At 35.8% G+C, this 18,830-nt stretch overlaps 1 protein-coding gene across 2 annotated transcripts; it reads left to right on the forward strand.

Moving 5' to 3' along the window:
• The first annotated feature begins 5,450 nt into the window (after positions 1-5,450).
• Positions 5,451-16,518, forward strand: LOC110894953 (protein STRICTOSIDINE SYNTHASE-LIKE 5). Of its 2 annotated transcripts, XM_022142212.2 has the most exons (4): positions 5,452-6,054; positions 15,299-15,606; positions 15,908-16,040; positions 16,123-16,518. In XM_022142212.2, the coding sequence occupies exons 1-4, from the start codon at positions 5,617-5,619 to the stop codon at positions 16,402-16,404; spliced, it is 1,161 nt and encodes a 386-aa protein (XP_021997904.1). In that variant the 5' UTR covers positions 5,452-5,616; the 3' UTR covers positions 16,405-16,518. The 2 variants fall into 2 exon arrangements, with proteins under 2 accessions (XP_021997905.1, XP_021997904.1); XM_022142213.2 differs by lacking the exon at positions 15,908-16,040 and having other exon boundaries at positions 5,451-6,054.
• Positions 16,519-18,830: the final 2,312 nt, after the last annotated feature.

Below are 18,830 nucleotides of genomic sequence, written 5' to 3' on the forward strand. Positions count from 1 at the left end.
TGTTTGATCTTACAGAGTTTTTTCCCAAAATGGTGTTATGGGAGAAAATATTTACCATTTTAGTGTTCCTTCAAAACTATTAACCAAAATAGTGTTTTCTCTTATTTTTTATTTACTTTTTTATTAACTCATTTGTTTATTAGATAAAAAAAATTGGGAAAAATGGCAAATTTACTCGTGCACAATTCAACATTTCGGTGGAGTCATTTTTTGTTCTTTTATGATATTTTTTTATCTTCTTATTTGATTTACCATTTATTTGTTTTTTTATTTTAGTTTTTTCAATTGTGGGTTTTATTTTTCTTAATTTATTATTACCAGCTTAACCATATTTTATTTTTTTTAATAACAGCCATGAATAATCTAAAATAAATCTAAACAATGAAATAAAAAATATGACAAAGCTAATCAAATATTAAACTTGACGCATTACCGGTTTCAATATCAAATACAAACAAAACTAAAAATGCCAAATAAAGTCGAGTCACAACCGATCTCAATTTCAAACATATTAAAAGAAAAATGTCAAAAAATCCAACCAACTTAGTGATCGTTATTCGTTCTCTTGCCCGGTTATGGGCAGGTCGTCTACAAATACCACAAAGCACAGTTCTAAGATATCCCGCTAAGCCTAGAAGAACGAATAACGATCACTAAGTTGGTTGAATTTTTTTGACATTTTTTCTTTTAATCTGTTTGAAATTGAGATCGATTGTGACTCAACTTTATTTGGCATTTTTAGTTTTGTTTGTATTTGATATTGAAGCCGGTAATGCGTCAAGTTTAATATTTGATTAGCTTTGTCATGTTTTTTATTTCATTGTTCAGATTTATTTTAGATTATTCATGGTTGTTGTTAAAAAATGAAATATGATTAAGCTGGTAATAATAAATTAAGAAAAATAAAACTCACGATTGAAAAAACTAAAATAAAAAAAACAAATAAATGGTAAATCAAATAAGAAGACAAAAAAATATCATAAAAGAACAAAAAATACTCCACCGAAATGTTGAATTGTGCACTGGAGTAAATTTGCCATTTTTTCCAAATTTTTTATCTAACAAACGAATGACTTAATAAAAAAGTAAATAAAAAATAAGAGAAAACATTATTTTGGTAAATAGTTTTGACGGAACACTAAAATGGTAAATATTTTTTCCCATAACACCACTTTGGGAAAAAACTCGATATTACAGTTGTGATGGATTCAAGAAATGTATTTGTTTTAATGATGTCAAATTATTCGAAAAAACAAACTCTGGAAGAGGATTGTCCTTGAATTTTATATATTGATATCGAAAAACATAAAATGAGAAAAGTTGTTTTTGTGATCTTGTATATTATATTGAGACTGAATAAATAATACAACGTGAATGAAAAAAGTATACGTATTTATACAAAATTTTTTAATTTTTTTCTTTTTAAATTGAGTTTTTCTTAACTTATATGTTTTTTTATGTAATCTAAACATATTATTAAATTGAGTTAATTACGTTTTTTCGTCCCTATGGTTTATTAAGAATCACTAATTCAGTCCATTAGTTTAAAAATTATCATTTCAGTCCCTATGGTTTCATTTTCGTAACCATTCCAGTCCACTCAGTTAACACCGTCCATTTTACCGTTAAGTTTTTAGTGAAATACATCCCTCTGTTAAAAAACTAGAAAAACAAACAATTTTTATAATAAGAAATAAAAACTTTAACCTCTCCTAAATTCACCACCACTGATAAACATGTTATGGACTAATACCATTGCAAGGTATGGGACTTGTCCCACATTGGTTGTATGGGCAACTGATGTGGGGTTTATATACCAAATGGGCTCTCTCACCCATCAGACTAGTCTTTTGGGTTGAGTTCTCTCGTTTGGTATGTAACATTGGTATCAGAGCCAGAACTTGGAGTGGTGGCCCACGGAGTGGTGGCCTGGAGAGAGCCAGCCATGACCAACGTGACCGTGACCAACGAGGCTCGGAGTGGTGGCCCATGGAGTGGTGGCCTAGAAAGAGCCAGTCGTGACCAACGAGGACGTTGGCCCTTAAGGAGGGTCGATTGTTATGGACTAATACCATTGCAAGGTATGGGACATGTCCCACATCGGTTGTATGGGACATGTCCCACATCGGTTGTATGGGCAACTGATATGGGGTTTATATACCAATTGGGCTCTCTCACCCATCAGACTAGTCTTTTGGGTTGAGTTCTCTCGTTTGGTATGTAACATTGGTATCCGAGCCAGAACTCGGAGTGGTGGCCCACGGAGTGGTGGCCTGGAGAGAGCCAGCCGTGACCAACGTGACTGTGACCAACGAGGCTCGGAGTGGTGGCCCATGGAGTGGTGGCCTGGAAAGAGCCAGCCGTGACCAACATGGCCGTGACCAACGAGGACGTTGGCCCTTAAGGAGGGTCGATTGTTATGGACTAATACCATTGCAAGGTATGAGACTTGTCCCACATCGGTTGTATGGGCAACTGATGTGGGGTTTATATACCAAATGGGCTCTCTCACCCATCAGACTAGTCTTTTGGGTTGAGTTCTCTCGTTTGGTATGTAACAAAACTTCTCTCTAAAAAACCATCTTCGGCCACCTTCACACCTCCAAGTTCACCATCACAATACCACCTGGCAACACCTATCCGTCGTCGTATCTGTTTAGCTTCTCTGATTTCCAAAACCCCAATTTTTTTTTTCTCTCTCTCTCTCTACCTCTACTCTACCTGTTAACAATCGATTATATCTCGCTATTTCTAAACCAAATCGGTTATTTACGGAATCTGCATAATTTGGAATAAAAAAGTAACTATTTTGTATATCAAGATCTTTATATATGCAAGCCCGGTTCTTTTTCCTAAGGGTCTATTTGGTATGGGGTAATGGAATGGACGAAGGAATGGAATGAACGAGGTAATGGAATGGACGAGGGAATGCAATGGATCATTACCATTCTATGTCTTGTTTGGTTACCATGTGAATGGAATGAATTATTATTGTGTATTGTTCGGTAGGCAAGAAAAACGGAGTAATAAAATTAGTGGTGAGTGGTGGTGGTGGTGGTCGGTGGTAGTAATTTAGGGTGGTTATAGGTGGCGGTGGTGGGTGTCGGCGGCGGCGATGGGTGGTGGTGGTGGCGGCGAGTGGCGGTGCGGCTGTGACGTCGAGTGGTGGTGGCGACAAGGTGGCCGTTGGTGGTGGGTGGCAACAAAGGTGGCGGTTGGTGGCGGCGGCGGTGGTTGGTTGTGGTGGTGGTGGTGGCGTCGACGATGGTGGTGGGCGGCGGCGGCGAGTGGCATAGGCGGTTGGTCGCAGCTGTGGGTGATAACGGTGGCGAGTGGGTAGCGGCGGCGACGGTGGCTGTCGGGGTGAGGTGGTGGCGGCGGCGGCGGTTGGTTGTGGCGGTGGTGGTAGCGTCGACGATGGTGGTGGGCGGAGACAGCAAGTGGCATAGGCGGTTGGTAGCAGCTGTGGGTGATAACGGTGGCGAGTGGGTGGCGGCGGCGACGGTGGCTGTCGGGGTGAGGTGGTGGCGGGTGGCGGCGGTGGTGGGTGGTGGTGGTGTTGTAGGATCGTTAGACGACTTGACGAGTCGATCAGAAGAGTGCTCAGACTGAATCAGAGGCGGAATTCATTGATTCAGTCTTTGTTTAGCTTGATTTCACAATTTAACGTCTCTTTTATTGATCTGCTAACAATATACAAGCGCTGGAGACAAACTGGCAGGGCTTCGCCGTTACACCACCTAGTTGTTTACTAGTTTTGCTCAAATGACCTCCTATATATAGTTCCACAGGTTTCGCTTATACGTACATGTACGTATAAGCGGAACTACCTCACTTACCACATAAGCGGAACTATCCTAATGACTTATAAGCGAAATTATTACTAAATAATGATTTCTTGATTTCCGTGCATGATACAAACAGCCCTAACCTAAGACTCGAACTAAGATGTAGTCGACAGACAATTGCACCAACAGGTGGTGGTGGTTATGGCGAAGGTTGTGGGTTGTGGTGTTGTTGAGGAATGGTGCAAGAGAGGATGGAATGGAAAAAAAACATGGAGGGTGGAAGGAATGATTTTGAGGGAATGGAATGCCTTTTGGAATGGGTGATTCCATTCCATTGACCAACCAAACACTCTTTTCTTCATTCTCTCGTAATCACTCATTCCATTCCACCTCTCATTCCTGCATACCAAATACTACCTAAATGTTTTACAAACCAAGCATCACCCGAAAACACTTCGAGTATACGATTCTCTTTCTGTTCGCTGGAGTTCAAGAATCTCGTCGGAGTTTCGTTTTCGCCGCAATCTTTCAAACACGCAACCCGTAAGAATTCCTTTCATACTTTCTGATTGTTTTTATTGGGGGAGAAAAACCCCTAACTCCATCTCTCGAAACGTTACTCGAACCACTGTGAAATTGATAATTATTAAGGTTAGGGTTTCGGGTTGGCTTGTTTGTAGAAGATGATAGCGAACCAGACTAGGTTAAATCAATAACTGTTTTAGGTGTGTCAACACATAAGAGCATTCTCATCCAAATCATCAAAATATGTGAGGGGTAGTTTTTATATTATAAAGGGTATAAAAAATGGTTGTGAGTGGAGGAGAGAGAAAATGTTACTGTTCATCTGTATATTTGGGGGGACACTGTTCACCCAGTATAATTTTTTTAATATATATTGAAAGTGGTTGTGAGTGAAGGAGAGAGAAAAATGTAATGATAATATTATTTAATTAAAAAGGAGAGAGAAAAAAGTATTTGTTTTTAGTGAATGTATTGATATAGGAGTTGTTTTTAGTGGAATGTATGTATAATTTGATGGATTGGATGAGAATGCTCTAACATGGCAGCGTAGTGGTTGGATCTCTATTTTTAAGTCACAGAAACAAGGTCACAGGGTGGCGTGGTGGTGTTGTGCGGCGGAGTTAGGTGGCGTGGTGGTGTTGTGCGGCGAAGGTGGGTGGCGTGGTGGTGGTGGTGGTGTGCGGCGGAGGTGGGTGGCGTGGTAGTGGTGGGTGGTAACGGGTAGAGTAGAGGTACGTGGTGGCATTGGTTTGTTGTGTTGTTCTACAGAGAAAAGAGAAACAGGTTGGTATAATGGTATATTGGTATTCAACAACATTTTAACAATTTAGCCCCTTATTTTCATTGTTTGATAATTTAGCCCCTTATTTATTAATGTTTTAACTTTAATAACAGGGATATTGTGGTCATTTCATATAGAACTAACATAATAGGGTTAACAGAGTGGACTGGAATAGTTACAAAAATGAAACCATAAAGACTGAAATGACAATTTTTAAACTAACTGATTGAAATAGTGATTTTTACGTAATTATCTTTAAATATATTAATCCGAGTTCTTTTGTTTGGCCTTTTTTTTTTTTTTTTTTTTTTAATTTAGAGGCTACATGGAATCAAAAATGCACCACTACTACGCATTATTAAAAAAAGTCTTAAGATCTTGGCATATAGTGGAATGAAGATGCAAAGTCAAAAAAGATATTGGCATATAGTGGAATGAAGATGCAAAGTCAAAAATGAGTCATAATTACTAGACATTATAAAATAGCATATCATTGTCACCTAAACCAAACCCGATTTTTCTATGGCTAACTTAGCCAAGCTTTCTATGACCAACACAACCAAAAAGAGCACCAACTCATGGGGTATCAGTCTCATGTTTTTCGCGTTGGCTGTTATTGCGATAGGAGTGCTTGTTATCCAGCTTGATACATTTGAGACCATGGCATACCCGATGCACAAGTTTGGAAAACCAGTTGTTGTACCCGCTAGGAAAAATGCAGCAAGTCTTCCTGGTTTGGAGAAGATAGGGACGGGTCAGTTGATTGGAGCCGAAGACATCGCGTATGAACCAAGAACTGGTTTGGTGTACACTGGCTGTGGAGATGGATGGATCAAGCGAGTCACGTTGAAGGACTCCATGGTTGATACGGCCATAGAAAGTTGGGTTAACACGGGTGGTCGGCCTCTTGGTATCGCAGTTGCAGATTCGGGTGATGTGTTTGTTGCTGATGCTTTTAAGGTAGACTATTTCTTATATTTTCTTTTTATAGTTCTTTCACACAAAGAGCCATCGCACAAAACTTTTATGAATTTCAAACAACAAAGACGTGTAAACATACAACATTGTTTAGAGAAAGTTGTATAAAACTTAGCCGTCCATGGAATTAAGGATAATAAATCTAAACTATATAATAAAAGAAACCACTTTAAGGACACTTGTAATCATATTAAACCATCTCTTATAGATAATTATTAGAGTTAACTGCCATTTTCGTCCCTGTGGTTTGGTCACTTTGGCCATTTCAGTCCATTTTTCAAAAATGCGCCATTTTCGTCCCCCACGTTCTGGAAAGGTGCCATTTCAGTCCAAAAATCATAACCCAGTTAAGTCAGTTAGTAAATAAGGACTGATTGTGTAAATTTGTAACATAAAGGACCATTTAAGTAAATATTAAACACCACCACCACTAGCCCTGCCACCACCACCACTCCGCTGCCACCATCACCGCCACCACAGCCCTGCCACCACCACCACCGCCACCACAGCCCTGCCACCACCACCACTCCGCTGCCACCACCACCGCCACCACAGCCCTGCCACCACCACCACAGCCCTGCCACCACAGCCCTGCCACCACCACCACAGCCCTGCCACCACCGCCACCACAGCCCTGCCACCACCACCACTCCGTTGCCACCACCACCACCACCGCCACCACAGCCCTGCCACCACAGCCCTGCCACCACCACCACAGCCCTGCCACCACCGCCACCACAACCCTGCCACCGCCACCACAGCCCGGAGACTGTCGCCACGCCGTTGCACGTGATACCGGATCGGTTTTAATCACCCAATCGGTATGTTTATACTTGTACAATGTTTCTGCAAGTTTAATTTTAATATTATCCGGTATTGATCGAGAATTAGGCCGTTTGACTTCTGTTGACCGTTTTGGGGAAGACGATGAACAATAGCATGGTCACCAACGCCGCCGCCGGAACCACCACCATCAACGTCATCATCGGCATCATCTGGGGAAGGCAGCCCCATCGTCGCCGGTTCTCTCTCCCGCCTCGTTATCTCTCTCTCTCTCTCTCTCCGACTTTCTCCCTCTCTCGTCTGATATGATGATGAATCGGCTGTGGTAGCGGTGGTGGCAGGGCTGTGGTGGTGGTGGCAGGGCTGTGGTGGCGGTGGTGGTGGTGGTGGCAGCGGAGTGGTGGTGGTGGCAGGGCTGTGGTGGCGGTGGTGGTGGCAGCGGAGTGGTGGTGGTGTTTAATATTTACTTAAATGGTCCTTTATGTTACAAATTTACACAATCAGTCCTTATTTACTAACTGACTTAACTGGGTTATGATTTTTGGACTGAAATGGCACCTTTCCAGAACGTGGGGGATGAAAATGGCGCATTTTTGAAAAATGGACTGAAATGGCCAAAGTGACCAAACCACAGGGACGAAAATGGCGAATAACTCTAATTATTATTTTAGTTTAATCTCTTCTAATTAATTATAAATAACATTATTAATTTAATATCTTATATTATAGATAACTCTCTTACTAAATATTATTAGTTTAATATCTTATGGAAAATTATTATTTAATTATAGATAACTCTCTTACTAAATATTATTAGTTTAATATCTTATGAAAAATTATTATTTAGTTTAATCCTCATCTCATTTATAATATTATTTATTTGAATTAATTATATTTGAATGTCTTTTTTAGTTTGGTTTCAAATAGATTTTACGAAACTTAAAATAAAATTAACTAATATTATTTATCATTTATACATTTACGGAGTTTTAAAATAAAATTAACTAATATTATTTATCATTTATACATTTACGGAGTTTTAAATAAAGGGTTAAATTTATTGAGACTTCGTTAACAAATTTTGCAACAACAGAATAATCTATTTTTATCACGAAAACCAAATTTTGTATTAATGTATTAAATATTTTTATTTTCACTATACAAAATTACATTTACTCGACCCATGTAATACATGAGGCTTTTTAAAATATAACTTTTTATTATTTGATATATAAAATTAGATTTATTCAATTCGTACAATACACGAGGTTTTTAAGTATATATATCTTTTTTTTATTGTTTTGGTACAGAAAATTACATTTATTCAAACCGTGTAATGCACATATTTTTAAAGACGTAATTTGTTTTTATTATTTGGTATATAAAATTACATTTATTCAACCCGTGTAATAAATGAGGCTTTTTTAAAGATGTATTATTTTATTATTTGGTAAACAATATTACATTTATTCAACTCGTGTAATATACGTGGTTTTAAAGATATAACTTTTTTATTTGGTATATAAAATGATATTTATTCAACCCGTACAATATGGTTCTTATATATATAATTTTTTTATTATTTAATATATAAAATTATATTTATTCAACCCGTACAATAAAATGAGGTTTTTAAAGATATATTGTTTTATTATTTAGTATGTAAACTTTATTTATTCAACCCCGTGTAATACACGGGGTTATAACCTAGTAATAGTATAAAACAAAACGGAAAAAAATATAAACACATGTTTGTTTCGTTAGGGGAAAATTAACCACTAAAAACCCGCATATAAACACGTGTTCAGTTTCTTATTTCTTATTTTTAAATTGAATTAGAACTTATTCACTTAAACATAAGTTAAAACAATACACTCTTAATGTAACATAATTTGCCACATAATTTGATTTTTGCCACCATTCATTCTGGTGTTGACACAAAAATGACACTAATCTTGCATTGAGGCACCCTTGGACACTTGTCAAAGCCGCATACCCTCTCCTTTGCTATAAATAGCAACCTTAAGTTCATATTTTTCACTCCAAACTCAAATAAACGGACTTTACTCTAAAATGTCTTGTGTGTGAGCTTTGTTCTTGCTTTTCAAGCTCCTCCTTTGGTTTTCTGGAGTCACTATCTAAAGTTGGTGAGTCCCTTTATGTAAGCTCTTTCATTAGCATTAAGTTTCGTATCTTAATTATGTTTGAGCGTCAAGAATTATCAACAGTTTGACCATACTGTTGGACTTTCGATTCTGATCACTTTAGTCAACTATTTTCAAAATAATTTTACCTAAAGGGACTTTATAATATAGGGGATAAAACCCTTCATTTACATCTCGTGATCATCACATCTAAATGGGTCAAAATGACAAGTCAAACCTGAATTCCATAAAAGTTAAACGCAGTTTTGTTTAAAAAATATATAAATGATTTATAACATATGCAATGTGATATTTTTACATCAAAACAATTTGTACCACATAACAAAAATATATTTTATAATGTTCGACTTGTCGCAAACTTGTTTTCCCGTCCGAACTCTTATTTACGCGTAGGACTTGTTAAAGTGGTTTAAACCATATAAACAAGCCGTAATTGGTCAAAACCTTTTCAGAACACTTTCTGTCACACCTCGACCCGTCGTGTATCTATGGGCCCTATTGTCTGATCTGTGACTCAAGGGGATAATGGATATGGTATCAACTACCAAGGCGGTATTTGAGTGCTTTTCCTTCAATTTCCAGAACAGCCACCAGCAATACCAGTTTGTTACCAGTGCGGTTGCCGTAAGCCTGAGGAACTTTTAATAAGCTGTCACAGTTGTCAAATTCGTTGCGTGCATTCATATTGTTGAGACAACAACAGATAATGAACGAATTGTTGGACTTCTTGTTCCAAATGCAGCTGATGAAATCGGAGCTGTTATCTCGGTTGTTCAGTACTTTCGTGATAAATATAATGTTCATCTTCGTTATCCTTTGCTTCCTGCAATTCAAGCAGGAACGGATGCTAAACGTACTGTTATTACATCTGAGACGATTCAAGTGAGTTTTATGAAGCAAGTGTATGTCTATTCAATTGAGAGGAATCATTGCATTACATCCCCGTTAAAAAACAGAATCAATAAATTTAGGGAAAATGGGGTTGAAAGATGATAACCCAACAGTGGAAGATCTCATTCTACAGCTTCGATAAATTCAGGGGTATTCTTAAATAACGTTTCCTAGATGTTTGAAGACCAACAAATGTCCAAAGTGCTGCTTCTTCGTCCGCGTGACAGAAAGCTACCTTGTAAAATTAAAAAATTAAATCGACACCTTGAATACGCATCGTATAGGCCTACACGATGCGTATTACTTTTTTATAAGGGGACATTGTCATCCTTTGACTAACCTAGAAGTTTGAACCGACCTTAATACGCATCATATAGGCCTATACGATGCGTATTGAAGGTGTCGATTTAATTTCCCAAGGTGTGCCAATAATACGACCCTTAATTTAATTAATTACAGTTAACCATCATTAAGTCCAAAGAAAAATAAAGAGAAGCGAAAGGGCGGAGGGGTCAGGTTGAACCTGTGACCTCCTCTGTATTTTGATGAAACAAATCCAACCACTAGACCACGTTGTTTCTTGTGTTAGGATTTTTTTTTGGTTTTACATTTAAGCAGACTTCGCATGGTATCTTCTTCCCCAACAATACCTAACCGAAACCCTAGCCAATTATAATCCCGAATTCGCTTATCATACATGCTAATCATTGATAAAGCCTTAGGGGTTTTGATCCCCAATAGAAACCGAACAAGATAGCGTAAATTATACCTCCCGGTTATCCATGAAGGATGGAATAGAGAAAGATCCGACGAGAATAAGAACTCCGGCAAGGAGAGCAAAATTCTAGCGATGCATAACAGCAGTTTCGGAATGTGTTTGAGTGGTTTAGAGGTTGTAAAACATCAGATAGTTGTTATGCGATGTGTATAAATACTAAAATGATCCAAACAGGATTGATTTTGATGATTTGATTCAATTTTAATGAATACCAAAAATAAATGATTCTTGTCGATTATACAATGATTTGGTGCGATGAAACGTGTGTCGCAAGTCGGTTATAGCGTCTAGGTGCAAGATTATTAACATGGTAACAAGATCAAATCATATGAATGTAGATCCACAATATTTGGTGATATCCGCTTTCCCTTAGGCGGCAAACCAAGATTCAAAACATGAATCAGTTGTATTTAAGAAAAAGGTGGGTGCGATTATGGCATGAAAACAACGAGTGGCGGGGTGGTTTCTAGGTTTGCGTGTGATTCGAAACCGAGTGGAGACCTGGGTTTGAGTCCGGCTCCACCCGTATTCGACTTTCCCTTAATTGCTTTAGGTCCCTCGGGTTTATAACTTACTCAAGTTAACTTAATTAACTTAGTTAGATGTTTACTTTACAATAATTAATCAAGCTAACTTGGTTTCATTATAGAATTAATGATTTATAACTTTTAAATAATCATATTTACACATTTAATTTAAATATGATTATCAAATGGAATATATATATATATATATATATATATATATATATATATATATATATATATATATATATATATATATATATATATAATAAATTTCTACATTATTTATTTCGCAAAAAGTTCCTGTTTACAAAACGAGTCGGTTTTTCCTACGATCCGTGTCTACGAATGTTACACTTTCAAATTAGAATATAAGATTATTCAACCATAACACACGAGGTCCTTCACTCGTATGGTTATAAACCATATTTTATCCGGTCAATGCATAATCTAGAGGAACCGTGCTTAATTCCATGTTAACCGGTCAAGTCCAAACGACTTATAATGACCCGTAAACAATTCTAATGGATAAATATTTCCATTCACTATGGACTATAGAGCCCTCCAGTAATCTCACTGTAGGCTAATAAACTTTGAGTTCGGTTGTACTATGATCCAAATACGCTGTGTGCACAACTAGTATAGGTAAATACTTTTTAGCCACTTTTATCATAAAAAAACTTGGGATATGGTACGAAACCACTAGGTTCGGGTATTGCAATGGGCAAATGCTTTCAGAATGTTGATAACCCGAGTTTAATCTGTATTTCTCAATTAACATAAAGCATTTGGGGTTAATAGTACCGTATCTGGGAGTCCCGATTAATTTATTGTAATGGTCATAAGTGTGGGGTGTAGGCATACACTTGATAGTCATAAAATATGGTGTGTATATTAATCAAAAGCTGGTTTTTAACACTGGATCCTGAATGTGACAAGCATGTAAATCTGGTACAAGAATACTATCCCAATGACTGTCAAATAATTTACAAATAATTCGGTTAAATGTATTTACCAGCAAAAGATGACGTAATTTTAAAGATTAACTTACAAGTGTCGAACCTCAATAGTAGGTTGTATAAGTTTCGATCAAAAGCTCTGGAATTTGCGACTCCAATGGCAAAGACCTATGATGTCTCAAAAGTCAATTTTATTGAGATCCTACCTTTGGGATACCTTGTACCGAATTATGATACTTTAAGTTTTAATATAATTTGGGGCTTTTAAACACTTGTACTTTATCTACAAATCCAACATCCAGGCCCTCTGGGAAATCGGGGTGTGACAGTTTGGTATCAGAGCTATAGTTTGAGGGATTTAAACACTATCCTTTTGTGTCTAGACTCACATTTCACATTTGGAGATTCCTTAGGAAATTCCGAGTCTACGTCTCTAGGACATTGGATAGTCATCCTATATGTATGTGTGTGTGTGTATATATATATATATATATATATATATATATATATATATATAGGGCCAAGATCATTTCAGAACCATAAATATTTACAGAACTCGCAGAACTCCTAATAAACAATCTTCTTATTTATATATTTTTATGTTTAGGATAATTTTATCATTTATTATGTGTATTTTTATGATTACATACATGTTAAGAGTAATTTTATCATTTTTTATATGTAATTTTATAATTACACATATGTAAACTAGTTTTTTTACATATATGTAATTAGTTATGACACATATATATATAATTTTGGCAATTAAACATATGTAAACTACTTTCAACATGTATGTAATCAAAGAAATACATATAATAGATGATAAAAAGATCCTAAATACAAAAACTTATATATAAAATGATTGTTTATTAGGAGTTCTGAAAGTTCTGTAGTTATTTAGAGTTCTGAAATGAACTCAACCCTACATATATATATATATATATATATATATATATATATATATATATATATATATATATATAGCGCTAAAATAAGAACCACCTCGAGTTGTAAGAACCGCGAGAACCACACCATCCGGGTCGCCGTTTACCATGATTTTTTTTACAACTAGATGTGTGTATTATAAACACAGCCGTAAAAAAAAAAATTAAACGCCGCGGCCGAGGGGGTAGTTTTTACACCACAAGTTTGGTGTAAAAAAAAAAGAAAAAAGAAAAAAAAAATAAAAACACCAAACTTGTGGTGTAAAAAACTACCCCCTCGGCCGCGGCGTTTAAATTTTTTTTTACGGCTGTGTTTATAATACACACATCTAGTTGTAAAAAAAAATCATGGTAAACGGCGACCCGGATGGTGTGGTTCTCGCGGTTCTTACAACTCGGGGTGGTTCTCATTCTAGCAGCCCCATATATATATATATATATATATATATATATATATATATATATATATATATATATATATATATATATATATATATATATATATATATATATAGGGGGCTGCTAGAATGAGAACCACCCCGAGTTGCAAGAACCGCGAGAACTACGCCCCACGGAGCGCCGTTCGCCATGATTTTTTTTTTACAAGTTGATGTGTGTATTATAAACACAGCCGTAAAAAATCATGGCGAACGGCGCTCCGTGGGGTGTAGTTTTTTACACCACCAGTTTGGTGTTTTTTAATTTTTTTTCTTTTTTCTTTTTTTTTTTCACCAAACTTGTGGTGTAAAAAACTACACCCCACGGAGCGCCGTTCGCCATGATTTTTTACGGCTGTGTTTATAATATACACATCCACTTGTAAAAAAAAAATCATGGCGAACGGCGCTCCGTGGGGTGTAGTTCTCGCGGTTCTTACAACTCGAGGTGGTTCTCATTCTAGCGGCCCCCTATATATATATATATATATATATATATATATATATATATATATATATATAGGGTGGGAGTTGGCTACAAAGTCCATTTTTCCTACAAAGTGTACAAAGTCATAAAACACCACAATTTCAGCCATAAAACACACTCAAAACCCACAAATAACAAAGTGAAGATTACTGAAACGCCATATTTGTTTTGTGTTTTGTTTTAGATGATAAGGATTTGATTATCGAATGACTAACATTAGTGTGTTTTATACTGATTATCATGTTGTGTTTTATATTCATAGTTCTATGATAGTGTGTTTGAAGTTTTTATGGACTGATAGGGTTTGGATATTGTGTTTGAGTGATCTTCACTCTGTTATTTATGAGTTTTAAGTTTGTTTTATGGCTGCAATTGTGGTGTTTTATGACTTTGTACATTTTGTAGGAAAAATAGACTTTGTAGCCGAACCCCACCCTATATATTTATATAGTGGATAGTTCAAATGAGAAGAAATTATAAATTAAGAAGAAAAAGAATAAAGGGTACAAAGGTAATTTGAATAAATCATTTAATGAATCTATTCTTTATTTTTGCTATTTAAATTAATGAAACCTAATCATTTAATGAGTCATCCTATAAAATGGTTTTGCACCTTACACAATAAAAACAATCATGCACATGATCCTACATATTCAACGTTTCTTACACTGTAAGGTACATAATGTGTAGGACCCCAATGTAACGGGTGTGACATCCAACACTTTTAAATAATTTTGTGACTCATAATAAAATATGCGTAGGACACAACACTTTTAAATAATTTGGTCACTTCTAATAAAATTGGTGTATGACCAATACATTAATGGTGGTGAAGGAAGAAATTATGGTGGCATTAATGAGACTTGAGTAACCCTTTATAATATTTATTAGTATTCTAGATCAAAATGTCTATCCTACCCTTATTATTTAAAACATTAATTAAAGTTAGACAAAAATTATATCTTGATTCACAACCATTAATCAAAAAAATATAGGGTCTAGATTAATTTATTTTTCTTTTTGCAAAAAATTTTTTCTCAAATGAAACTCCCCTAGTTCACTAATAATGTAAGTATAGTTGGTTAATGAAACATAACATCTTACGGGATTTTAATTATATCTATACAATGAAAAGAATTGCTAAGAAAATGTGGTAGATAATTGCATAAATGTTAACTAATATATTCTATCCAATAATTACTCATAAACTATTGACATATGAAACTCTACTAATTAATTATTTGTATGATCGCAGGGACTGATAAAAGTAAATATAGAAGGTGAGATAGAGGTATTGACCGTTGAGGCCGAGGGGGTGAAGTTAGGGTTTCCCGATGGTGTTGTTGTGGCAAAAAATGGTATGGTGTATTTCACTGACGGATCATATAAGTATGGCTACCATGAAGCAATGTCATGTTTTCTTGATGGTAGACCTCATGGTAGATTATTGAGCTATAATCTTTTAACAAAACAAACACAAGTACTTGCAAGAGACCTTTACTTTGCAAATGGAGTTGAACTTTCGCCAAACCAAGACTTTGTTATCTTCTGTGAGAGCTTCATGTGAGTAAAAAACAAACAAATTCATCTCGCGGTTTTTTTTATTTAGAGATGTTTTAGCAAATGACAAGTCCTTGGAGGTTTATGGAAGTGTATTGGTTTCTAGGGAGTTTGCTACCAAGAATAACGCACTCTAATATATTTGAAACTAGATATTCACGTAGCAAGCGAACCTCTAAAATTCGCTGGCATTGAAAACCAGTGGATTCCCTAGAGATCAAAACAAGTTCAAAAACTTCCTTAAAACGCTTATGACATTTCTTTAAAAATATGTACATATACTAAACACGACTTGATATCGTAGGATGAGGTGTTCTAGATACTATTTACATGGCGAAAGGAAGGGGTTTATCAATGTTTTTATAGATGGTTTACCTGGTTTTCCAGACAACCTAAAATATGATGGAGAGGGTCATTACTGGTTGGCAATTGCTTGGGTAAATTTGTTTCTTACTATAGGAATACTTATCCTAACTTTTGGTTTCTTTAACTGATATGACGAATGCCATATTGATGCAGGACAATTCATTTTTAACACAAGTTACAATGACATATCCTTTTGTGCGCAAGATTATTGCATTTGGGCTTAAATACCTGCAAAAAATTCCCACTCTCATGAAATTTGGTGGAGTCATAGAGTTGAATTTGGATGGAAAACCAATTGGGGGCTACTTCGATGACACATGGAGAGTCACGACATCGGGATTCAAGATTGGGGAACACTTGTACCTAGGTTCCCTAGAAAGAACGTACTTTTTGCGCCTTAATCTTACTCAAAACCCTCCTACCAGTGGAACCTAATAAAGCATTTTTTTTTTTACGTTCAATTTTCTTTGTTAATTAAATTATATTTTTCTTCAACATAACAATATGAATTTTTTTAGTTGTGAAAGAGAGAATATAATTATGAACGGAGTTGCCACTTGGTTGATAGCCTAGTGAGAGCAGCAAAAGCTGTTTTTACTTTTTAGAGTGAGCCAGGTTCAATTCTGGTTGTGGGAATTTAGTTACTGATAATAAATTTGGTTGTTAAAAAAAAAGAAAAAAATGTGAACGGAGTTAGACCATTGTCATTGGTGATTGATTTAATGGTTTGGTCGTCAAAATGACACATGTCATTCTCTCCTTCAACCTTATAAATTTTATTTATATTTATTTAATAAATTTCTTTTAATATTAATTATAACCAATTATCCTTATCTTTATCTAAAATTAATAAATAACTTCAATTTTGTAATTTAGACCCTTTGTTTTTTTTTATTTTTAAACCCAAAGTTTTTCATCTTTTGCAATTTAATCCCAACTCTTTTTTATTTTCAAATTTGGTTCACCATACTTTTCATCTTTCCCAATTTTTTCGTTTCGTTCTAAATTTTGTGAGTTAACGCACCGCAACATGCATGTGGGCTTCAACATTTTTTCGTATATTTTTTTTTCAGTTTGACTGGCCCGTCGCGTCACATCTATTTTTCTGCGTGTGACAAGTTCGTCCCACACGCGGGTCCTGGATGGACTTAGTTATTTTTTTCTATGTTTACGTTTCGGTTTAATTTCTCAGGAACGAGTGTGCGTGATTCAAAGATTTTACGTCTCATTTTCGCTCAGTGTTATTTTTTTCCCGTTTTTATTTATTTTGTTTTTACAAGTTTTTCCGGTGTTGGTGGTCGCTGACAATGGTATACTATTGCTACTACTTAACACAGTTTATGACAACCGCTGCAACGCATGGACTTAATACTAGTTGATTAACATAAAGATAAAAATTGGAGAAACAATGACAATCCCATCAACCTTGAGTTGTGGGTTAATTTCTATTATTTTTTTCGGTTCTCTTTGAGGTTGTGATTTAATTTCTTTTTCTATTATTTTCCAACAAATCATTTCACATATAATTTGATTTTTTTATTTAGTAACTTGTGCTATTTTACATTTTTTAATCTAAATACACACTCTTTTATACATTTTGGAATAATTTTTGTAGACATTCGATTCTTTTTTATTTAAAATAAATAATTTATTTGTTTTGAAATAAAATAGTTATTTTTAATATTGTATTTATATAGATTAAAAACATTTGTAAATTATATTTATTTAATAAAAAAATAGGTAGGGTTAAGTTGTAAACCCAATGGTTGAGGCACTACACACCGAAATGGGGCGGCAAAGAAGAATTCTCCATGCCCTTAACGAGCGTTGAACGTTGTAATGTGGGTTTTCCAATAAAGTATCAGTTCAACCATTTTTACCACAACACTTAGGGTGGTCGGTATCGTTGCGGTGAACCATTCAGGGAATGGTCTTCACCGATCGGTGATCTGTTGCCCGCTCCCATTCGGTGAGCGGTGAGGGTGATGTGCAGTGAGTAGTCACCGATTGATTGAGTGTGATTGACTGAGGAATATAGCCGTTACCTATCCATTGGAACTAGCCGTTTATAAAAAAATCAACTTTTCTTTATAAAAACAACACCATTCAACACCATTTTTCACCATTTTCTTCTCCATCCAACTCAATTTTTCACTTCTATTCTCTAAATAATGGATAATATACCACCGCTATTCATTCTAATTGATATTAGTGAAGACGATGATTCTTCCTCAAGCGATAGTAGTTAAATTTTTTTTCCAAAATCTTATTAGTGAAGCCGCCGAACTGGAAAACACGGGTACTTCTAGAAAAAGGAATTCTGTCCGTTGAGATCGAGAGAAATGTCACGAAAACCTTATGAGAGATTATTTTGTCGAGGAGCCCAAATTCAACGAAGAGGTTTTTTGTCATAGGTTTCATATATCGAAAAGGTTGTTTTTAAAAATTGTGAGTGACGTGCAAGCGAATAACTCATGGTTTCAAGAGACCCTGGATGCGACTATGAAAAAGAGTTTTACACCGATGCAAAATGTTACGTCGGCGATTAAGCAACCCTTACTCAATTCGTAAACGAATTGCGGACTCGAGGCTAGGCTTTCTCTGTGACTTTTCCTCTTTAGCCGGCTTTCAGGCATGAGGACTTGCTTTCCTCTTAGGGTACCATTTGAGACCAGTGAACAACTGCTTTAAAAGGCCGTAAATTTGCGACTTGCAACCGGTAACCCTCCAGACGAATACGACGAGTATTTAAATATGGCCGAAAGGACTTCCCGTGATTGTCTAGAAAATTTTTGCGAAACAGTATGTAATTTATACGCTTCCGAGTTTTTACGTAGACCTACTAGCCACGACGTTGCGCT

The sequence above is a fragment of the Helianthus annuus genome, chromosome 12, assembly GCF_002127325.2.
Source record: "Helianthus annuus cultivar XRQ/B chromosome 12, HanXRQr2.0-SUNRISE, whole genome shotgun sequence".
NCBI lineage: Eukaryota > Viridiplantae > Streptophyta > Magnoliopsida > Asterales > Asteraceae > Helianthus > Helianthus annuus.